This window comes from Diabrotica virgifera, chromosome 1 (genome assembly GCF_917563875.1).
Source record: "Diabrotica virgifera virgifera chromosome 1, PGI_DIABVI_V3a".
NCBI classification, from domain to species: Eukaryota; Metazoa; Arthropoda; class Insecta; order Coleoptera; family Chrysomelidae; genus Diabrotica; species Diabrotica virgifera.
The window spans coordinates 105558370-105584787 of NC_065443.1; the positions used below are offsets into that span (position 1 = coordinate 105558370).

The following is a 26418-nucleotide window of genomic DNA, read 5'->3' on the forward strand; positions in this document are numbered from 1 at the left end:
ATGTAAGTATATTTATTTAAACTATTTTTGGAATATAATTTGGATTTTTAAGATGATAATATCTTGTTCTAAAAAAGTGTCACAATATCGGCATGTTTCTATTTTTCCACTAAGAACTGCAAAAATTTAGTTTTCTGAAAAAAATAATGCACCAATAACACTGAGCTAATATATTCCCATTTACAATAAAATAACATATCAGCTTGAATTTAGTCATGGAACTGACAAATAGATGTTCAACTGAACTAAAATCTTTAACATCTATTTTCTCAAAACAACGATTTTTGAATTGTAACTCTTTTTCACCGGAGGTGCGATTTGTCGAGCGGCATAATTTTACACCGTTAACAGACGGCATAGGTACAATTGTACCTGTTATATATTTTCTTAAAAATTCGTTAATCTAAAGGAAAATATATGTTAATTTTAACATAATATTATTTATTACTAGCATAACTGGTAAAAAATTGTTGAATATTGCAATAAATAAATAAAAATGTTCCTTAATTTGTTCTTGTAAGGATTTACAAACAAAGAGTAGAAGCCGCTATAACCTTACCGCTCTTATCTATCGTAAATTGTTGAAATTACTACAACAATAAACTTGAAAATATTGGTCGTAAACAAATTCTAGGAAGAGTAGAGATGTATTGTATTTCAATTGGAAACATAAACCTCGTCCCCATTTAGTTGTTTGGTGTTTATCAATACGTGTATAGTGTATACCTAAAAATTATCATGAATAGTGATTATAGGTACATCTGGTATACAGAAATGGCTACAAATTAGGTGTAAATACAAATAACAAAGAAAACTTGTGCCAGGTGAGGATGATAGAGTATCTGCCAATGATACGTGCAACAATGTCATGTAATTCTTTCAATACCATGCTAAGATTTATTTGATTTGACAATGAAAATATCCGCGAAGAATGCAAAAAACCCGATAAAGCTGCACTCATACGAGATATCTAGACAATGCTGAATAAAAATTTGCAACAAGGTTCCAAACCATCCAAATGCATAACTACCGACTAACAATTGCTTTCATTTAGAGTCCTTATAAATTTTCTCACACACAATCATCTTTAAGTATTCGATTGATTGTCGGAAGAGAAGCACGTGAATGTGACTCTGTTCTGTAGTGAAACGAAATCAGTATAAAAGCGGTAAGCCGTTCTTTTATTTGAATATAATTTATTAGTATCTGTAATTAGTATACAATAGAAAAACAATAACAACAAAAGTTGAGAGCAGGTCTTGTCTCCGCAGAGTGGGACTGGACAGGCCTGCTATCGCTATGTATGTTTTTATCGTTATTATCGCATGTGTTATAAATAAAAATAAAATAGGCCAGTCCTTCAAACAATAATTATTAAATTAGTCAAATTGTTTATTTATATGAATTATTGTAAATATGGCTTACAACCAGCAGCCTGTGCTTGACACACAGGAACCAATGGCAGAAGCAAACCAAAATATGATTATGCAAGTGAACCAGGCGCTTTTTGAAGAAAATTATAAAAGGTCGCAAAACGAACAGACTCTATTTAATGCTTGGAAAGCTGCCGAGAGCCACAAAACCAAATTGTGTGATACAGTAAGCATACTTGAAAGAGAACTAGCACAATTAAAATCTCAATATACAGAGTTGGCAACAAAAGTTAATTTAACTGAAAAAGAAAATGAAATAGAATATTTAACAGATGAAGAAGAGCTCGCTAAGGAGACAGAGTGGATTAGGGTTCAATCAAGAGCCAGTAAGAAACGTAAGATGGATACTTCACCATACATCTCACCACAAAAACATAGCTCCAAAGAAACTGCAGTTAGGAAAGCCAAAATGCCTCCACCTGTGGTAGTGGAAGGCTTCAAAGAATATGAAGTCCTATATAACTTCCTTAAATCGAAGATAACAAACTTTACTGCTAAACTGGTGAATAGTGAAGTGATAAAAGTTAATGTACAAGACGGTGAAGAGTACAGAAAATTAATAAAAGCTTTAAGAGAGGAAAATATCCAATATCACTCATACGAAAACAAACAAGAAAGACCGATAAAAGTTATAGTAAAGAGATTACATCACACTTGCTCGTCCCAAAAAATTGTTGAAGATCTGCAAAAAAGAGGCTATAAAGCCATAGACGCAGTTAAAAAGCTAAAGTGGCAAACCAAACAGCCATTAGACATGTTTATGTTAACCTTCAGACCAGACGAAAATATCAACAAAATATATGGGATAACGGACATCCTAGGAACAAAAGTTGAAATTCAGCCTTTTAAAAATTCCAAACTAATACCGCAATGCAAACGATGTCAAGCATATGGTCACACATGGAAGTTCTGTGCTAGAGGGCCAAGGTGTGTTAAATGCACAAAAAAAACATCTTACTAAAGATTTCGACAAACCTGAAAATGTTAAACCAAAATGTGTCCATTGTGGCGAAAACCATCCTGCCAACTACCGAGGATGTATCGTCGCAAAGGAAATGCAGAAAATAAAAAACAGAGGTCTGAAAAAGACGAATTTGCCACACCCTCCAGACAGAAGGTCAACTGAAACCAAGTCAAATGCTGGTGAAAGAAAACAAGCACAGAAAGTTACTAGTAATAAGACATATAGTGCGGTAACAAAAGGTCACAATGAAAATTATCAGAATGATAAATACCAAAAAACAACAGAGATTGAAAAAGAAACAGAACAAACCCTACAAATGATATTACAGGAGTTGAAAAAATTAAATGAAAGGGTCACTTCCCTGGAATATAGAGCTCAAGGTGCTATTCCAAAGGTAAGAAATGGCTAATGATCTTAGAATTGTCGCATGGAATGCCAACGGGTTGCTTAATTATCAACAAGAACTACAAGAAATCCTTGACATCGAAAAAATTGATTTGTTTCTTGTCTCTGAAACGCATTTCACAAATCAATCCTACATCAAATTTAAAGGATATAAGGTATATCATACAATACACCCTGACAATGCGGCCAAAGGAGGCAGTGCAATCATCATAAAGGATAATATATGTCATAATGAAGAGTTGGAATATAAAACTGAACATATTCAAGCCACTACAGTACACATAAAAACTAAAACTTTTAAAATAAATATAAGTTCAATATACTGCCCACCTAAACATTCCATTAAAAAAGAGCAGTATAACGAATTCTTGAAAAGCTTAGGGGAAAGGTTCATTATTGGAGGTGACTTCAATGCAAAGAACACACACTGGGGCTCTAGAATCACTACTACTAAGGGAAAGGAGCTTTTGTTAGCCATTAAAGAACAGAGGTGTGAAGCACTATCAACTGGTAGACCAACCTACTGGCCTACGGATAGAAACAAGACCCCTGATTTAATAGACTTCTTTATTATTAAGAATATTTCAACTAATTTCATAGACATTGATGACTGTTGGGACTTAAATTCTGATCATTCCCCTATATTACTAACCATGAGTGACAGGATTATTAAAAACAAGGTAACCCCACATTAACAAATAAATGGACGGATTGGGATAATTTTAAGCTAAGCCTTGAAGAGAGAATAAATCTAAGTGTACCAATACAAAACGCAGAGCAATTAGATAAAGAAGCAGAATTGTTGGTGAACAATATCCATCAAGCAGCATGGGAAAACACTCCTACGCTGAAACCTAGGCTAAAAGGAAATAATTATCCAAAGGAAATAAGGAACATGATAATTGAAAAAAGAAAACTGAGAAGAATCTGGCAACAAACAAGATCTCCTCAAGATAAGACTAAACTAAATCGTGCAAGTCAACAACTCAAAAGAACTATCCTACAATTAAAGAATGACTCGATTAATTCTTACTTACAGGAGCTAACAGATGACGGTAGTACAGATTATTCCTTATGGAAAGCTACTAAAAGACTGAAAAGACCTATTATGCACTCTCCTCCTATTAAACTAGAAAATGGTAACTGGGCCAGAAATAGTGCACAAAAAGCAGAGCTATTTGCCATACATCTTGAAAATACATTCAAACCAAATGAACCTCAAGGGGATGAAGAAAGATGGGAGGAACCTCTTCAATTAGAGGAAGAAATTCGGTTAACTACACCAAAAGAAGTACTTGAAGAAATAAGGGAAAATATTAATCCGAAGAAAGCTCCGGGCTACGATCTAATTACGGGTGAGCTATTGAAAAATCTTCCCCGAAGAGCTATCGTAAAATTAACAAACCTCTTTAACGGTGCATTCAGATTAAAATATGTACCAATGATATGGAAGATGGCGGAAGTCATTATGATTCCTAAACCAGGAAAACCAGCACATGAGGTTTCGTCATACAGACCGATATCTCTGCTTCCTGTAATATCGAAGCTGTTTGAGAAACTGCTCCTTAAGCGAATAAAACCAATTATTGAAGCAAGGAATTTGATACCGACACATCAATTCGGATTTAGAAATAAGCATTCAACAATTGACCAGGTGCACAGAATCACAAATATTATCGAAAGATCCCTAGAAGAAAAGAAAGTCTGTTCAACTGTATTCCTTGATGCTGCACAGGCTTTTGATAAAGTCTGGCATGAAGGTTTAACATACAAACTAAAATGTTTTTTACCTATACAGTACTCAAAACTTTTACAGTCATACATAAAAGAACGACATTTTAGAATTAAGCAAGAAGACTGTTTTTCAGACTTAAAAGACATTAGAGCAGGTGTTCCACAAGGCAGTGTGTTGGGTCCGGTCCTATACCTACTATACACGTGTGATATACCTGTACTGGAAAACAACACAGTTGTCACCTTTGCTGATGATACAGCTATTCAAGCAGTAGGGACGACAAGTGAAGAGGCGACCAACAAGGTCCAAATAGCAGTTAACCAAATCTATAAGTGGACACAAAAATGGAGAATCAGGCTAAATGAAGCTAAATCTGTCCATATTAATTTCACCAACAAAAAAATACAATATATACCAGTTATAATCAACAATATCCAAGTACCATATGCAGATACTGCTAAGTATTTGGGTATAACATTAGATGCAAAACTACGCTGGAAGGTGCACGTTAAGAAAAAAAGGGAAGAACTAAATATAAGATATAAAAAAATGTATTGGCTAATTGGAAGAAACTCCACATTGTCGATGCATAATAAGTTACTAATTTACAAACAAATATTGAGACCTGTATGGACTTATGGATGCCCACTATGGGGGTGTACTAGACCAAGTAATATAACAGTAATACAAAGATTCCAGAACAAAATACTAAGAAATATTGTAGATGCTCCTTGGTATGTTACAAACAGTGATCTCCATAAGGACCTAGGAGTGGAAACTGTGGATATAATCATCAAGAAGATGGCAGGAAGTCACGAGCAACGACTTCACATGCACGAGAATATTGAGGCAATCCAGCTCCTCGATACTACTGGGCAAGTTAGAAGACTGAAGAGGACAAAACCTTATGAACTAGTTTAAGTGATAGGTGATAGTGAAAAGCAGAGCATAGTGCTTGTGCGCGTTAGTGTGTATGCTAGAATAGTGCACTATCTTGTTAGGTTAGATAAGAGACGCTATGGGGCAAGCTCTTAATTTTAAGGAACAGTAATAATTTAGGTTAGATTAAAATTGCTCATTGGTCAAGTATGACCAGATTGTAATTGTAATAATCATCATCGTAGTGATGATTATGGGAGAAAAAAAAAAACAATCATCTTTATATTGGAAAAACAGCATATGGTTCCCGACAAGTTAATGTTGGCGAACAAACAGTTTTAGATCTGATCACGTCTTATCAAGGTTACGGACAGAATGTTACCACAAATAACTCTTTTACCAGTATTTAATTTACTAAATTCTTGAATTTATGGCACATGCCTTTAGTAGGGCTAGTAGGCAGAGTTAGAAGAAATAAGATATTTCTACTCATCAATATGTGCAAGCAAACAAGGAAAGAATTTCCACAAATTTTGCATACAATCAAGTTGCTAATGTATGCTCTTAGGTATATGTGCCACAGAAAAACAAAGCAGTAGTGTTACTCTCGCCCATGCATATGGCAGGAAAAGTAAAAGACAGTGAAGTAGCGAAGCCGGAAATAATCCAGTATTACAATAAAACCAAAGCGGGATTGGTAACATGGATAATATAATGGGTAAGTATTTGACCAAATACTCACATAGCATTTTATGTCGAACATTGCGTTGACCCTCGGTCTTTTTTTATAATATGATTAACGTCACTGGATTAGCATGCTACATAATACATCGAGAGCATAATCCATTACAAAAAACAAAGGACTAACGCAGAAAATGTTTGAAGGATCCTTCTAAGTATATTTCGTTACCTCCATTTCAATCTCAAAGTAAAAACCGGATGATGATGAGGAGTCATTTTTTTCGTAGTGCTGTAGAGATGGTCCTTGGTCGAAACAGAGTATGTATTTGGTGCAGATACTTCTCCTTAAGTATCTTACAGCATTCGTGGATCTACTCCAGTAACCGGAAGTTGTCATATTTGTCGAAACGAACAGAAAAACAGCGTAAAACGAGAAATACTTGTGTAGTATGTTTTCTATCTGTGTGTGACAAACAATCTTTGTCTAAAACGATATGTATGTGTTGCGAAAATCCACACTAACATTCATTTTTGTATTTTGATTCAAATAAGCTATCATTTAATTACAAAATATTATTTTTTTTTAAATCATTTATTAAAAAAATGTACAATGTACAAATATACCTATGCCGTCGTTTAATGTATTTATAAAATATTGGGAGTTTTTCATACATGGGATTGGCAGTATTAGGAAACGATTTAGGTTCTCAAAAGCGCTTTAGTGAAAAGAAATTGGTTTTAAACGGATCAGCCCTTTGAAGCGGAAAAAGATTTTTGTGAAATAAAAAGTAAAATTACTTTGAGCGTTTTACAGTGGCCCGAAGGGATAACATAATAGCATTATGCATGTAACTTTTATGTATATTTATATATTATACAGCATAAAAGTAAAAATATAATATAATAAGACAATATAATATAAAATATAATAAGACAGATCGGTTTTTATAGTTTTTTACAAAGATATTAGAAAAACCTTTTTTACAAAAAGCAAAGATAATTATAAAGTTCTAAATTACCCTAGAAGGACTACTTTCAAATATTGTTATACGTGTTACGTGAAATAACGGGATAATAAATGACGGGTCAGTGATAATTGGCAATTTCGTAAGCTTCACCATGTTATCTGCTAAGTATATTAGAGATGACACGGACTTGGACCAGTCGTTCATCTACTTAGAAGCAGGAGCAAATATACTGGAGCTACACGATAATCTTTTTCTTTAGGTGCCGTTCCCGTATTCAAACGTTGGCCGTCATCATATTTACAATTTCCTGAAACCTTTCTCTATTTACTGCTGCATGAAATAATTATTCGACTATGGAGCTACACCAAAATCTAATATTACCCATAATTACCCATAAGATACCCATGAATTGCGACGTAGCTAATGACCGGTAACCCATGAAGTGCGACGTAGTTAGTGATCGGTATGGTGGACGTTCTGTCCTTTTTTTTTGAAGTTTTATCGAAGGGTATTTTTATATTTGGAGTCCCCGATGAGATGTCTGGTTTTGTCTTAACTTTTGTCCTGTTTCCCATTGTCTAGAGATCTTTGTCGTCCTCATTAATCGAAGAAGCACGCCCACGTGTTAAATTAAAAATTTTGGTTTAGTGTGATGTGACAAGAAAATTTTTTGAAATAAGGTACTGTACAATTTTGTTTATAAAAGTGATTTACTTTTAAGTAAATATTAAAATTTTCAGTTGGTAAAAGTTTTTTTATTTTTTATAGAGATTAATGCTTTTACAGTGATAATAAACCTTTTGTAAAGAGAATGATTGCAAAATGTTAAATACAGTCGAACCCGCTTATTGGAATAGCCTTTGTACCAGGCAAAAATATTCTTATAACCGGGATATTCTAATAACCGATCATTGGTGGCTAGTCGAAATAAGTGTACCGAATATACGTAATAATATTATTTACATACTATGCCAATGTGTAGTTTTACATACTATGCCAATATGTATATCATATATGTACACCTACATAATCAGTATATGTAAATGGTTTTAGGTCTTTTTACGTCAATAATACAGTAGTAGTGTAACTACTACTTATCTATGTATGTGTTAAATACCAAATTACATTATATTATATATGTGAATGAATACAGTAGCAGTAGGTAATTAATATAAAATGTATGCAATATGTAGATATGTAAATATTTTCTTATTAAAATGCATATAACAAAATTACTTATTTTTTCTTGAGAAATTATCGGTAATTATAGCTATTTGTTGTTAATCCGTGCGGTCATCCTTAATCCATTGGTTGAATGGAACTTTTATTGGTGGCAAGAAATGGATGAATTGAATTTAACAAAGCCATAAGCCTCTCTGGGTGAATTCTAAATAAACTGCTTCTAACAATTTTATAGCAGGCAACAGTGCCTTTGTGTAGACAAATAAAAATTACTTTATGACCCATGCATTTGTCGGCTAAAAATCGAATTGGTACTCGTAACAAAGTAATAAATATTTATTACCCTAATAATATCTAATCCATAATCCTTGACGACTGACCATAATAACCAAACATAATTTAAATTTTTAGTAAAATTGTAAAAAAAAATAGTCGTTGACCTGCAAAATATGCTAATAACCGGTATTATCTAATTAGAACCTATTCCAATAAAAGGATAAATTTATTAAGGAGTAAATGGAAACGTTTCGGGAACTCGAATTTATATTCCATAAACCGGGATATTCCTATAACAGGGATTCTAATAAGCGGGTTCGACTGTATCTAAATATCTTTTGTTCTATTCTGCTAGCTGTTGGAATAATTTGATTAAAAATAAAGTTCTTATAGTATGTTAATTAAATAATATGCAGTAACACCTGACAGCTACATGATTTTGAAATATGTAGGCCAATCTTGTTTTGGAAACATATACACTGCTCAATAAAGTTTAAATATTTTTTATATTGTAAAAGTCATAAAAGGTTATAGTTTTGTTGTTGTTGTTTCTAAATAATAAAAAATAAAATTTTGAAGTTTTAATAAATATTTTGACAAAGTACTTATTTTTATTTCTGTAACCCTTTGGAAAATTATTAACCAGATTTCTAATACAAGTGTAATTGAGTTTTAGTAAAAAGAAAAGAGAAAGTGGCATAGAAGCCAAAAATGATGTTGAAAGTTGCCCAATTAGACCCAAAAGAGGAATTTCATGTAAGTGTCACCCCTTTTGTTACCCGTAAGTACAGAAATATGTCCAGTAAGTGCCTAGTAGTGAAACGGAGAATGTTTTTTTCAAACGGCGTTTTTTTTTAAATAGTAGGAAGGTCCTATAGTCTCTGTACGTATCCTTTGGTTATATGGTAATAGTACTTAGTTCTTCTTAAAACCCTCCCATTTCTTAAAACGAATCCACGCCTGCCACCCAACTAAAAACTGAGCTGCCGTTCGCAAAATAACGTTTAAGTGTCTGCTTCTTCTTCTTTAGCCCCATTTCGACCCCCAGTATGCATGTAGTTAATTTTATCCCTGACCCCATCTGAGCAGGCATTTGAAAAGCTTCAACTGTCGCCGCACGTGTGGAGCTTGATTCCTTTTTTTTTGACGTCTTTTTGGCCCATGTAAAACGCTTCAAAATACTATTTTGTGGTATTTTGACAACAACACTCAATTTGGGCGTCGAAACGTCAATAAAATTATTTTTCTCAAAATAATTGTGGCTTATTTCCCATCTAAATAGTTCATTATAAAAATGCCACAAGGGAATAGCACTATATCGGTCACCATAGTCTATAAAAATAATTTAAATTTGCCCGATAGTCACCTTGTAACTTCAGCAAATTACACTAAATGTCACGACTAGACATTGAATGAAATATATTTAATCTAACTATGAGAAAATAGTAAAAAGATAAAATTATAGTTTTTATTCGCAGATAGAGGCTGTCTTAATGGCTGATTGATTTATCCTTCTGTAGATATGTAGTGATTAATAAATAATGTAAGTCGTACTCTATATTTATTCATGAAAACCTGATACTATACCCAGATCCACATAGTTATAAGTTACCAAGTTATATGCTATATACCAATATGATTGTTTTAATGCGTGCCTAATCACTATTATAAATAGTTTTGGCGACAAAGTATCTCCCTGTCGCACCCTCTGCCAATTTTCTTAAACCAGAACCTAGGTTACATTCCCAAAATTTGAACTTAACGATACAAGACATCTTGTGTATCCGTAATACATACAAAACATTTAAAGTGTGAAGTTTTCCTCAAGTGATATGAAATGTTTTTCAGAAGAAAAATTTTAAGATAACATAAAATAACGTAGTATTTAAATGTAATAAAATAAATAAACGTTAATAAAATCATTTTTAGGTAAAATTGTGGCTTATTTCCCATTTGAATATACTTGATTATTTAAATGTAAATTTTCAATGTCGTACGTCGTCAAAAACCTCGGTAATGGTTAATAACACACATTTTTTACTTTTACGACAGAAATAGCTCTTTATTTTCTTGCACTTTCTTCATTATATTGTAAGTTAGTGGTGAGAATATACCGTGTAATTATTATGGTCATAATGACATTGTAAATGAAGGTATTGCGTGCAAGAGCCAACGCTGCATTATTGATATTCCTACAGGACGATGTAGTATGCGTATAAAACTACTTACTCTTATACTTATATTATACTGCGTAAAAAGATTATTGAGTACATTACAGGATTTCTTGTATAAGTTTTGAAAGTTTCGTTGCTGTTGTTTTAGTCTCACGTTACCGTGGTAGACTAACCGTATTGACTACTAAATAATGTTTGTATTTAAAATGTCTTTCTCAAATAACCTACAGAAATTTAACAAAGTTGAATCGGATCTGTAAGTAGAGTTTTGCAGCTATTTTGTTTATTTTTAATTATTTGTTTTTAGGGAGTCTTCCTGTCTTATCTCATTGCCAGCTGCAATTGGGCCAGTTAGTTCCTCATCTAATTTTACTTTTATTGTGTTGTTCTGGTAGATATTTTCGATCGCTTTAATTGTTCCTAGACGTACCCCTCTTGCATAAAATATATGGATAACGTCCTTTGATTTGACCCTGTTAAATGCCTTCTTAAGGTCCACAAAACGTAAGTATGCCGTTTGTTGTATTCTAATGAATTCTCTTGAACCTGCCTCATTATAAATATCGGTGCATGATCTTCCCTACCTAAAACGTTGTTGTTCTTCTGCTCTTACAATTTTATTCAGTTTGTTTGATTGGCAAGGTTGGCAACATACCAATCGTAAAAACAAATACTGCTCAAAGAAACAATTCAAATAATTTGATGATAAATTGTCAAAAGATTTATGATCTGTGCAATAAGTTCTTTTATGGACTATGGTACAATATACCACGTTTACAAGCCGTTCTAAAATAATTTATTTTTGAATGGTAAATTACCTTTCAAATATTGTTATTTCACCTGTGCATAAAAGTTCAAGTGCAACACAAGTGCCCACGAATATAGACAAACGTGAGTACTTGAAATTACATTATTATAAATAATAGTATCAGAAATATAACCTACAAAATACTGATAAAACAAGATTGTGTCCAGAACGAAGACCAGTTTTCGAACTGGCGACAGGGCCGGACTTACGGCACCTTAAATTAAAATGACTTCAACCGATATCACTTTAAATAACACAACTTCATTCAACATGACTCAAACAAAAAAATCATCACCAATGTCATATTCCACTGCAGTAAATTCTTTTAAACACCCAACAAAAGACCAAGCTGTTGTCCTATCTAGTATGGAAGATACTAAAATACACGACTACATCATAGCAGTAGGATCGCTAGTAGGACCCCGTAACGTAATTTTCGCATCAAGAATTTCTAACAATCGAATTTGTATTTATCTTTCGTCAAAAAGCATGGTCGATTCACTTCTCCACTCCTACAAATTTGTAAATATAAAAGAAACAGAGATAGAAATAAGAAGATTGATTACTCCAGCCGATAGACTCGTAGTATCTAATGTAGACCCTACAATTCCTAGCAACATTATAGAAGCAGAACTACAAAAGATGGGTATCATTGCCGTGTCTAAGATGACTATTTTAAGAGTAGGTATGCCGGAAACAGAGTACAGCCATGTCCTCAGCTTTAGACGGCAAATATTTATCAATCATCTAGAAAATGTGTCTATCCCTGATTCTTTTCTTATAACACATGACAACACCCTATATCGTCTGTTCCTTTCCATAGATGGATATAACTGCTCAAATTGTAAAACTATAGGCCACAAAGAAACTGAATGTCCTCATAGAACTGATCTGACCCCATTAAACCCTTCACTAGAAACTATCCAACCTAGAACAAAAGCTCAGGAATCAAATGAGCAAACAAATTTAACAATAGAAACTGACTCACCAGTAACACCTATAAACAACACAAACCAAAACCCTCCTCCCAGTACATCATCAGTCTCAGATAATTCTACCAAAATTCTAACAGTAGAAACGTCTCCATCATCTATTCAAGTTAAAAGACAAATATCTTCCTCTCCAGACATTATTGACAATAATACACAAACTAATACGCAACCTTTTATGCCACCTCCTTTAAACAAACCAAAGAAAAAATACAAAAAATCAGATAAAACCTCACGCGAAGAACTTACTCTTTCTCTGGAATCAATAAAAGATAAAATAGAAAATAGATCACCTGCATTTATTCTAAATTATAATGAAATCTGCGATTTTCTAGATAATACATTATACTCTCAACACCCTGAATTAATCTCCAAAAATTATTCCAATGAACCTTCTGAACTAATCGATATTCTTAACTTCATCCACTGTTACATCCATAACTCAAAACTAAAAAATAACATCACCCGTTTAAAGAAGAAACTAAACCCCAATCAAGCATCTTCAATTGAAGAGTCCGACGAACCGCAATCCCAATCGGAAATCTAATGTCAGATTCTTTTATTCTGCAATGGAACCTTAATGGGTTTTACACCCATATTGAACAATTAAAACTGTTAATAAATGAACTATCTCCTAAAATACTTTGTCTTCAAGAGACCCATTTTAAAAATACCAATATAAACCTTCGAAACTATCAATGTTTTCTAAAAAACAGAAACGCTCACCATGCCAGTGGCGGAGTAGCTATCTTTACTAGAACTGATGTACAAGCTAAACCCATCTCAATAAATACTAGTCTTGAAGCTGTAGCTGTAGCAGTAACTTATCAAAAACACATTAATATTTGCAATATATATCTGCCCCATCCCAGCAACCTCGATTTACAAGAATTTAATAATCTTATAGATCAAATCCCAAATCCAAAAATAATTTTAGGTGATATGAATTGCCATCATCCGGCATGGGGAAGTCATAAAACTGACAAATTCGGCAACCTAATGAATCACTTCATTGAATCCTCAGATTTAATACTACTCAATACTGGTAAATCGACCCGATTTAATTCTTATGACGGCTTATTTTCCGCTATAGATTTAACATTATGTAGCCAATCATTATCAACTTATCTCGTATGGAATACTTTAGAATCACTACATGACAGTGATCATTTCCCCATTCATGTAACATTTAATAAATCTCAATCTCCTAAATTCCCAATATATCACTCTTGGAAATTAAAGAATGCAAACTGGAATTCCTATCAAATCGACATCCAAAAGAGAATTGAAAATTTCCAATTAAGCAGTGACATAAACTCTGACATTAGGTCCCTAAATAATATCATAACAGAAGCAGCCTTAACTAATATCGGTAAAACTAAACTTTGTAATAGACAACCAGTACCTTGGTGGACCAGCGAAATCGCACTGGCTCTATCTATAACAAAACGCGCGTTTAATAAACTTAAAAAGCAGCACACGGAAGAAAATTTACTCAATTTTAAAAAACTTAGAGCAACAACGAGATATCTCATAAAAAAAAGCAAAAGAAATACATGGGAAAATTATGTCTCATCTATAAATTCATCAACCCCTTCAGCTGTCATTTGGTCTAAAATTCGTAAACTCAAAGGCTCCAACTCTTTTAGACAAATAAACACTTTAACTCTTGGTCAAACACTAATCACGTGTAACAAAACTATTGCAGAAACATTAGCTTATGTTTACCAACAAAATTCTAGCAATAATAATATACCTCAGGAAATGTTAACGCACAAGAAATCTCTAGAATCCTCTATTATCACCATAAACGATATCGATGATCCGTTAAATATCGCCATAACTCTTCAAGAATTGGAATTTGCTATTTCTGATTTAAAAAACACCTCGGCCGGACCAGATGACATACCACCAATATTTATAAAAAACTTACCATTTACAGCTAAACTAGTTTTACTAGATTTATTTAATATTTGTTTTCTAAAACATAAATTTCCTGAGCTTTGGTCCCAGGCAATAATAATTCCCATCATCAAGCCTAATAAATCTACAGATAATCCCTCTTCTTACCGCCCCATTTCTCTTACCTGTAGTATGTGTAAAATCTTGGAAAAAATTTTAAACTCACGTTTAGTATGGCACTTGGAAAACAATAATCTCCTTTCCCCCTATCAAAGCGGCTTTCGAAGAGGCAGGTCGACGTCAGATAACCATGTTACTTTACAAAACTCAATTAATGAAGCCTTTGCTAATAAACAAAAACTGATTGCAATATTTTTTGATATTACTCAAGCTTTTGAAAGAACTTGGAGACACTGTATTTTGAAAAATCTAAGCGAAAACGGAGTTCAAGGGAACATACTAGCATTTGTAAACAATTTTTTAAGTAATCGATCAATAGAAATTAGAATAAATGGCCTTAAAAGCTCAACAAGAACATTAGAAAATGGAATCCCTCAAGGTTCCATAATAAGCCCAACATTATTCTTAGTGGCTATCAATAGTGTTATTCATGAAATTAGAGCACCTATTAAAGCCAGTATCTATGCAGACGACATCGTCGTTTACACTAAATCCAACAATATAGAATCTGCAAGTAAAATCTTACAAAATTTTATAACTCGTCTTGAAAATTGGATGCTAAAAACTGGGTTTAACTTCTCTACAGAAAAAACACAATATATAATTTTTAATAAAAATAGATCTCGGTTTTCTACTGACTTAACTTTAAATAAGTTATCAATAAAACAATCAGAAGAAGTTAATTTTCTAGGTCTAACTTTTACCAGAACCTTAAATTGGAACTCACATATAAACAAACTACAACATTCCTGTCAATCTAGGTTAAATATACTCAAAATTCTGTCTAATAAAGTTTGGGGCGCAGATACTAAAATATTAATAAACTTATATAAATCACTCATAAGAAGTAAACTAGATTACGGCTGCATATGTTATAACGCCGCAAGCAAAACTACTCTAAAAAAACTCAATAGCATTCAATCTACAGCTTTGAGACTGGCACTAGGTGCATTTAGAACTAGTCCCACTAATAGCCTACAAGTTCTAGCTAAGGAGCCTCCTCTGACCATAAGACGACAACAATTATCACTAAACTACATTGCCAAAATTTCAATCCAAAAACAACATCCTCTTTTCTCTCAAATTTTCCAACCTGGCATCCTCTCTTTTAAAAAATCAACAAACTGTATACCTCTAATAGAAAGAATAAAAGCCACAAATTTCAACATGGATCAACTTAATTTATTATTATATACAAATGCAGTCTCTCCTCCATGGACAACCCACCCTTTGACCATTGACCTAACACTAAGAAAGTACCCCAAATCAAATACAAACTTCTCAATAATTAAAAATGTTTTTGCAGAAATCATATCCTATTACCCCAATCACTTACACATATTTACAGACGCCTCTAAAACCTCTGTTGGATATGCTGCTGCGTACTATTCTGATGAAAACTCCAACAGCACTCAGTTACCTACAACGTGTAGTATACTCACAGGCGAGACCACAGCTATATTGAATGCCTTAACTTTTCTCAAATCGAGTAACACGATGAAGTGCGTCATCATTACAGATTCACTTAATGCAGCGGTTCTCAACCTTTTTGGGTGATGTACCACCTACAGTTATTTTTATTATTTTTGGTACCACCTATATTTTTAAATTGTATTATCAATACTTACTAAGTACTACTATTTTAATTTTTTTCTGTGTTTTGTGTACCACCGCCAATAATGATATGTACCACCAGTGGTACATGTACCATAGATTGAGAACCTCTGACTTAATGCATTATTGAAATTGAAGCAAATTTATACAACAAATCCCATTACACAAGCAGTAAAAAATGAATTAGAAATATTACATTCGATGGGAAAAGACATAGCCTTCATTTGGGTGCCATCGCACACTGGAATCTCGGGAAATGAAAAAGCAGATCAACTAGCAACTACAAGCCGAATCAACTTAGAAGATACTACAAAAATTACAACGTATCCTTACAGTGATATGAAATATCTAATTAAAATTCACTGCAACAACACTTGGCAAAATTACTGGGAAAATTCTGAAAACAAATTAATCCCAATATGCCCACAGGTGAACAGCTGTATGAATAACCCCACCAGCAGACGAGAACAAGTGATCATCAACCGTTTAAGAATTGGTCATACAGCTGTAACACACAAATTTCTTATCAGTAAAGATCCACCGCCTATTTGCAACAACTGCTCCACTTCATTAACAGTGAAACACTTCCTACTTGACTGCCCTTATTTCCAAAATGAAAGAAGAATACATGGAATTCCAGACAACCTCAAATCCATCCTGACGGACAAAAATTTAAATGTATTGAATTATTTAAAGGACATAAAATTGTATTATAGTATTTAATGTAATTCATATGAAAAATATTGTGTTTGTAATCCCACTAATAACCCTGCGTGGTTGATGTGGTATAAGTGTTTTAAATAATAAAAAAAAAAGTTCTTTTATTATTTAATTTAGTTCGGATATATCCCTTGCGGTTTCGTATGGATTATGATTTATATATTGCTGACCATTTCCATTAACTGGTTTCTGTTGCTATTTAAACTTGGAAATGAATGCTTTTAGGTTCAGTAATTTGTGAACATGAGTCTACTTGTGGTTAGCTTTTATCTGAGAATATCCGGAAATAATTTGAAATAATCCTGAAATACAAATTGTGAAAAATTGGTTTCACCTATAAATATTTTTTTGTCGGTTAAATCAATTTCTCACAATTTTCATGTCAAGATTTTTATGAAAATGATTTTCGGATTGGAATTTTCTTTTCTTACGATGTCGTATTCTTTCGTAGTTTGGCGAATATCATGACTATTTGTGTTATGTTTACATCTGTTCTAAAATGCTGGTGAGAGATTACGAAGCTATGACGTTTATCGCCTTCTAGCGCTTAATTTTTATCTGAGTTTTAACATGACGAAAGTTTTTTCTCTTAGATGTGATACAGGTCGGAAAAATATTGAAAACAAGGAGTCAGAAAATAAACGAAGACTAAATGAAGACCAAATTTAAGAAAAAACTTCCAGGAATATATGTCAAGAAATTAAAAAATTTTGATTTTTTTTAAATAATGAATTAACACGTTGACGGACAGAACGTCTATAGACGTCTAATTTCCATTAATATAATGTAACACAACGTCTAAAGACGTTGCATTTTTCCCTATTCTACTTTGCAAAATACATATAGTGTCATAACACTTGCTTATACATTTGATGCACTGTCCGTCAACGTGTTAATAAGAGCGGCGGGTGTAATTTCCTCACCAAAATAATCTTATACCTGAGTTTGGAAGGGTATGTCATAATCCGACAGGTATTTTCCTCACCAAAACTGAAATGGTTGTTTCAGGTAGATTTGGGTCTCGGTGAATTCGTAACTATTTTAATCCCCCATCCTAATTACAGGCCAACTCGTAACTCTGGCGCGCAGGTAATTCTTCGATAACCCACTAACTACCGGTGAATTAGTAACTTTCATTTTTAAGTAATGTTGATAATTGAATACCGGTATTCCAGGTATGTACCTGTAAAAATTACTCTCTTTGAAGGTGGTGTAAAAGGTATTCATCATTTATGTATTGTCTCTTGGAACAGTTACTAGAGAAAATCCAAATACATTTTGTGAAAATGACTGAAATTCTTGTAACAGATAACAGATTTCGTAATGAGTGCACGTGGGTGTCAGTTATTGGTGGTAAATAATTTTAAATTTCAATTAAAGAAAGTGCTAAAAAGTGGAAAACATTTATGGTACTGTTCTGCATCTGGTTGCAAGGCAACCTGTTATACTGACGGAATCGTACGGCCTGCTATCATACGGCCCCTATTTTCATTTTAAAAAATCATCGATTGAGTCATCACGCCCAGATGGATGACGTCACTGGTATGATATGTATACCAAAAAATTAGAATTTAAAAATAAAAATCGACTTATTTCGGGATTTATCTCCAGAGACGCCCATTCTCGAGAAAATGAATTTATTCCAACTCAAACGTCCTCACTGTATTTGTTTATAAGCCAAAAAATTGTTTATAACTTTAAAACAGTCCTGAGGCCTCTTAGATAATCCGATTTTAATTCTGTAAAGTGTATTAGATAGGCAGAGAGCCTCTTTATATGTGAAAAAATTAGCAAACCTCTAAGTGGTCTACTTTCTGTTCAGAAAGTTTTTAAAAAATTTGAACTTTTTTAAAAAAATTTAGATTGCAAAATTATTATGCAAAATTTATCAGGTCGATTTTAATGAAATTTGGTGGACGATTTAAGTATGTTATAAGAATTTTCTATGCGAATTACGAAGGTTCTAAGTGCAACCAAAGTTGACGAAAAACACTGAATAATAAAAAGAGGCTTATTTTGCCCCCTTATTTTGTATTTATTGCAATTTTGCAGAAAGGGTAATAATTTAAGACATTTTTAACTAGTCGTATATCATAAAAAATTCAATTATCTTTATCTACGACTGATACATAATATATGTATTATACTTGTGGTGTTTGCAATATAATGCCATATAATAATCCCTTAGGGATTAATAATGCGGGATTAATAGCTATTAATCCCTCTGGCACAACAATCACAAAATTCACCACGGAAACAAAATAAGCAACCTCAAAAAGTGTCACTGTCAAACGAATAGTATATTTGACAGTTTGTGTTGAGATGGACGAAAATGAAGAATCTTTTAATTGTACACCACCAGAAATTGTAGAACTAGCTACAGCAACAGCATCTACCTTAATACCTGAAACATCGAAATCCATTTATAATAAAACGTACGCAACCTTCAACGAATAGCGTGTTCGAAACAACGCGAAATCATTTTCCGAAAATGATCTGCTGGCCTATTTCGCTGAATTAAGTGCAAAATATAAACCGTCTTCATTATGGTCATTCTATTCAATGATTAAATCTATGTTGAGAATAAACCATGACGTTGATCTGGACTACAGCAGATACTATCGCTAAAGAGATAAACAGTAATGTACCAACTTCTTGTTCTACAGCAATCGAGATCCCAAATATTTGTATTAAAAACTCTACTAAAGTTAATGATGATTATCAACCAATTCAGTTTATTAATTGTACTATTACTAATTTTAATGTTTTTAACAAATAAAGTTGTTCATTAAAAATCTTAAATTAATTAATTTGTCGTAGATAAAGTAGAGTATACTACTCGCAATAATGGCTCTCATTCCCTCGGAATGTTACTCCGTCGCCGCTAACGCGGCTCGGTTCGTAAATATTCCTCGGGAATAATAGCCATCATTATTGACTCGTGGTATAATCTACTATTATTTTAATTTGCTACGACTTTGCTCCAAAATAAATCGTTTTAAAGTTATAAGAAAAGAATGTAGAAAAAAAAATGTTTTTCGAAATTTTTAAATATTTTAATTTTTTTATTAATGTTCCGGGCATATTTGAGAAGGAGCATAAGTCAATTATTATTATTTTTTTATAGGTAGGTACATATAATACACAACATGTGTTTAAGCAAACCAATAACCATTCGCTTACATAATAATATGCTATATGCCCCGTGTTGGCTTAATCCGTTACTGTTCAAATTTATTTCTTACCTTTTAACCTAACAACTATTAAACAATGGTTTCGAATTCACCTGTATAAAGTTGCGAGTTGGTCAGGTAGAAAAGTTACGAATTGGCCGGTGTACATTTTGATTTAAAAAAGTTTGTCATTAAGAGTTACGAGTTGGCGCGTGTCCGTAGATTTTACTAAAAGGCATTCAAGGAAATTATTTATCTACCTACTATCAAATTACAGTAGGTACCTATAATAATTAATTTATTAATTTTATAGTATTTTATTTTTAGTCATAATTGGAATTTTGACAAAAATGGCATGTTTAATAGAAAGTAATCTCGGTATTTGAAAATTTTATTTTTTATAAGGTGAAAGTTTTAGAAAGTAAAGAAGTGTTCTGGAGGCAATAAAATAACTTTTAGTGCGAAATTGAATACTATTGGGGCAAATTTTACAATAACTAGAAGTAGCCTACAACATAATCATGAACCAGATCTGCAGAAGATAGACCGAAAAATTGTTTCTAACTCTTGTAAACGTAAAGCCGAAGAGAATATACTGAAAAACCGCCAAAAATCATTCGCCAAGGGCTTGCAGCTAATTTGCTTGAAACAATTACTACGATTGATTTCTGTTATATAAGAAAAAATATATATAATTATCGACGAAAATGATGCCTGGTCAACTTTCTTCCAATATGAGGTTCAAGAATTTGTGAAGAGCTGTGCTCAAAAAACAACCAAGGAGGAAAATTTTCTCTTTATAAACTGTGTCAAAAGTAAGATAACTGTATTTAGTTGTGAATGTGAAACAAATATAAGATTTTTAGCAACATTGAATTTTATACAGAGAGGGGCAAAATTATGGAATATATTCATTTTCTCTAAAATGGACGATTTTGGACAAAAAAAACCCGAACCACGTCGATTTTTATTTTTAAATCACAATTTTTTGGCATATATATTATCTATTTCATATTAGTGACTTCATCAATCAATCAATCAATAATTACATTAATGTTTATATTACTGAATAGAGAATATTACACCCTTTCAAATAAGCTACCACACGACCCCTATTCCCATTTAAAAAAATCATTGATTACGTGATCACGCACAATTAGATGACGTTACTACTATGAAAATATAGGCCAAAAAATTGTAATTTAAAAATGAAAATCGAACTGTTTCGGGGTTTTTCTCCAAAATCGTCCGTTTTAGAGAAAATTAAATTATTCCATAATTTTGCTCCTCTCGTATATTATATGTATGGCACAATTATTACCGTACCACATATTATTTGCAATTATTCACTATTCATGGGCCAATTAATGGGCATTCTATTTCTTTATTATACTGTTTACTGTCAAACAAAAAAAAAACAGAAACTTAAAACAATCTTTTCTATTTGTTAAAATCAAAAATTTTTAAAGCTCTCGAAATTTAGTTTTATCCTAGTAAAGTTTTTGTAGATTTTGAAAAGGCTATATTTATACATAATGCTATCATTCAAATGTGTCCAAACACTGAAATACATGATTGAAGATTTCACCTAAGTACACCAAACTTGGTATAGAAAATTCAATCTTTTGATTTAACATGATTCTGAAGTAGGCTCAAACATACTTTTGGCCTTACATTATATAAAACCGGAAGACGTATCAGATTGTTTTGTGTTTGATTTAATGCCATGCAAACTATAAAATGAATTTTTTTTATTACTGCAATCTGCAAGTAAGCTGAGAAAAATGTAGAAAATTTACGTACGACTGGTCTATTATTTGACAAATAATGACATTATTTCGAAGTCAATTAAGTACGATATAACGCCCAAGGGGGTGTTATAGAAAAATAACGCCCTAGCGCCTATTAAATTTAAATAACGAGTTAAATACTGTCACGTTGACAAATAAAACTCTAAGTAAAACTATGGTTACCACAATTACGTTACGACTATTTCTGGTAAAAGTACGTATTCGAAAACTAATTAATTCAAAATGTATTCAAATTTTTTGCATATAGAGAATAATTTAGTCGGACATTAAACGTTGAAGGCATCACGGGTATTATAATAATAAAATAATAAGGCTTTCGGTCAACGTATATACCTCGGGCCGAAGGCCCTCGGTCTATTATACACTATTGACCTCAAGCGTTATTATCCTTATAATACCCTTGGTACCTTAATAACTATAATAAGTTATCAGTCTAATCAAATGACTATAATGGATTTTATAAAGTGTGTTTCTTATTATAGTAAATAAAAAATAATAAGTTATACGTTTTGCACATTATCTATATTATAAACTATTATTACAACGTAAGGAAATGAATGTCTTTTTTTCGGATTTCGGATGCTTTCATAATAATCATTCTTAAATTACATCTATATTTTTTATTTTATTACCTGAGTGAGTTGGTGAGGAAAATACCTACCGGATTAATACGAACCCTTAAACTTGGTAAGGAAAATACCTGTCGGATTATATGGTTCTACTGGTTGGTGAGGAATTTACCTCCGCCCAATAAGAGAATGAGATTTTACATGGAGGGAAAATGTTATTTATGTTACGCCAAATCTAAAATAACATGAAAACATATGCATGAAATAGAAAAAGCAACTGAACTGGAAAGTCCAATGTTCTTTTTTTCCCAGTACTTTACTGCGAATTTGTTTCGTTCAATGGCAAATTTTACTAATTTATATTCAAATAAAAATCAAACTCGATTTTAGACTGCAAATATTAATGAAATAAATACATTTGTTTGTATAAAAATTATGGTGAGTAATACCCAATATCCAAGAGTAACAAATTATTAGAAGGAAATATTGCAAATACCGTTAATCGCAAAACATATGCAAGTAAATATATTTTTCAAATTACAAACTAATTTAGAATTTATCGATATCAGTCAAAAAACAAACAGTAATGACATACTTTATAATACTCAAAATTTTATAGGTATATTCCTATTTACAGGAATAGGTCATGGGCCCACACTTAAAAAATCATGATCACCTCCGTCATGAGTCCGTACTGAACTGGAGTAGGTACCCATAAAAATTTTTCGGACAATATTACCATATTAGTAAATATTCGTAGCAAACGATCCTGCAAAAATCAGCGATAATGTTTAAATTTTATGGCTCTATATAATGCGTGAGCCCCCCTTTCCCCAAAAAGCAGTAAAGTTATGGAGTCATTAATGATGATTTTTTTTGCAGAATTGTTTGATAAAATACTTACAATCTACTAGTAATATTGTCCGACAAATTTTTAAAGGGTACTCCAGTTGTCGGACGCACCAAAGTTTAGGAAACGCCCCCCGAACATTTTCCGTGTTAGAAAAATTGTTCGACTCAACATGAATAACTGAATAACGAAGTCTCATGGGGAGGTAATCATGAATTTTTTTAGGAGTGGGCCCAAGGTCTATGGTGCGCGTTCGGAATTTAAGGATTTTCTAATAAGGGGCTACGTTACTAAAAGTCTAAAAGAACTAAATTGGGGTTGGTTTGAAAGGGCACATCCAATAAGATAGGCAAAATGCCCTAATTCCTAAAATTAAATTTTTGTCATTTTTTTACGACCTATGCGATTAAAAAATCAGATTCAACGGAATTTTAACCCTCCACCCCCTTACCACACCACTAATAATGTAATTTTTCGTTTTTATTTTCTTTTGTGGTGGAATGCAATTGATTAAAAGATTTCAAAAAATTCAAAGGTATAGTTGAGGCTTTTACTAAACTTGTCTACTTTTATGAGTGTACGTAACGTTATCAAAAAGGTAAAGATTATATTTCTAATTTTTTTCAGACTTTTCCTTAAGGTGCGCCATTTTAAAAAATACGTAAAACTGTTTTTTTTTGTGGTTTTCGAGGATTTTCTGCATTTTATAGAATTTAAAATAGATGAAATTCATTTATTTACGTTTTATGTGATCAAAAATAAGACTCCCCTCCCCCACCGCCAAAAACGTAATTCTTTCGTTTTTATTTTTTAGGTGGGATGAAATTACCTTAAAAACTTCAAACAATTTGCACGCATTGTTTAAGCTTTTAGAAAACATGTCCATTTTTTACATAACCTCAAAATGTATTCTTATTATTTTTGGCTACAGGTCTAATTTTTTTTATTTTATGTATTTTATTAAAAACTATATTCCTTATGTTTTTCAGATTTTTCCGTAAGGTGTGCCATCTTTAAAAATCCGCAAAACTGTTTTTTTAGGGGGATTTCGAGGATTTTCCCCAATTTACAGACTTTTCAAAATAGATCGAATCATGCTTTTTTTATAGGTTACATATAATTTATGATAACTGAGTTTTTTGGGACATTGAAAAATGGGAGAAATGCATTCAAACCCCAAAAAGAGAGCCCCCACATCTTTGGAGGTTCATGATTAGGTCTATTTTGAAGTCTATAAAAGGGGAAAATCACAAAAACAGTTTTTTTAGATTATTCAAGATGGCGCACCTTACGGAAAAATCTGAAAAAAATTAAAGATATAGTTTTTCATAAAATACACAAAATACAAAAAATTAGATTTGCAGCTATCTCCAAAAAAAGTTATACGCATAAAAATAATTAAAAATGCATTTTAAGGTTATGTACACTCAACCTAGGGCTCCATAAAATAATGTTTTGTAAAATCCTCACCTATGTCTGTGAATTTTTGGTTATTTATCAATTAATTACATCCCACCTAAAAAAAAATAAAAACGAAAAAATGCAGTTTAAGGCAGGGATGGGGAGGGGTAAGGGGTGGAGAGTTAAAATTCCGCAGATCCAGATACCTTAAAAATAAAATTTGATTACCTTTCTAATCTAGCTGTAAGTTTCTCAACTTCACTATTAAGTGCGTGTATTTTCATCTTGTACTCTGCTATTTCTCGTTCGTGCAGTTCCCGTTCCTCTTGCTTGTCTTGTTCAGCGCGATCCCTCTGCTCTCGTAGTTGATTCATCTGCTTCTCCTTGTCGCCGATGGCTTCCTCGAGGGAGGAAAGCGCACCTTCAGATGAACAGTGATGAGCTTGCATCGCAGACAATCTGGCTCTCGCCATGTCTACTTGGTTGTCTTTCTCCTTTAGAAGATCTTCCAGATTTTCAACCTTAAAAATATGGAAGTTTTTTAAAACAGTTTACGAGTTATATGTAATACATAAGTTACGTAATAAAATTAGTAGGTAATTAGTAGATTAAACACAGAGTTGAAGGTACGATGAAAAATAAGTTAAGCTCTTATACTATTATTTTCTTAAAATATTTTTTTTCTAATCGTATTTATAAATAATGTCGATTTAGACGCATATGGATTGTACATCATTTTATTTATATTATCCTCCTAGTGTTTTTAGTAACCCCCTACTGTATTTCTCGGTTGTTTTATGTCTTTCTAAACTTGTTACAACATCTATATTGGAATCAAGAAGCTTCTAATTTGGTAGACGGCAAAGAAACTAAGTTTCCATTTAAAGAGGTGTCCGACAAGGTTGTGTGTTATCCCCAACTTTGTTTAACCTGTAATCGGAAATAAGGTTTAACGAAGCCTTGAAAGGGCAATGTGGAGTTTCTGAAATATTATGTGTAGCCTTATGTGTTTCTAATATTGTCATGGAGGTTACTCACACCTAAAATTTGGGCTCGGTACTCAAAGAAGAAGAAGAAACCTGTTCCCGATATGTATGGCTTTGACTATAAAATAGTAATAATATTGTATGACATTTTTGACAAAGAGATAATTTAGAACAGGTTTCAACGCCACATTCAACTTTCTCTCTGTTTGGGGTAACTAGTCTAGCTCAGGAAGACCGACGTCTTTGCGTGTCATCCAAAACACGATGATGGCTTGTATACTGGAGTTGATTAACAAGATGAGGTAATATCCACAGCAGCCTTACTTATGGACATCTATAATAAGCAATTTAGCATGAAAAAACATTGCTATTAATTTCGACAAAAATATTGTAGGAGAATTTTCAAGACCTGTATTAAGGCGTAGGCGCAAAATTTCGCGCCATTGTGTTTTAAATGTATTCATTTTTTCGAATGTTGTGGAAAAACTAATAAATATTTAAAAAAAATTTAAATGCAGAATGCAAGATTACATTATTGCTGAGGCTCGAAAGTCCCATAGAATAAACAAAAAGTGTCTTTTGAATGGGATATTTGAAATTAAAAATCACACTCAATTTTCTTTTTTTACCCCTGTAACTTATTAAAATAAACATTATAGAAGTTTTCAAGGACTTTCGGCCGTCGGTAATAATGAAATTTTTCATTTTGCATTTAAAT

General features: G+C 32.5%; 1 protein-coding gene across 5 annotated transcripts in view; it reads right to left on the minus strand.

The window, feature by feature from the left end:
• Window positions 1–26418, minus strand: part of LOC114325450 (ELKS/Rab6-interacting/CAST family member 1) — a 607107-nt gene that overhangs the window by 75534 nt on the left and 505155 nt on the right. For all 5 annotated transcript variants that reach the window (XM_050642808.1, XM_028273526.2, XM_028273523.2 and 2 more), the window contains one exon: window positions 24943–25235. In XM_050642808.1, coding sequence (XP_050498765.1) covers window positions 24943–25235 — 293 coding nt within the window. The remainder of the gene's footprint in view (window positions 1–24942; window positions 25236–26418) is intronic.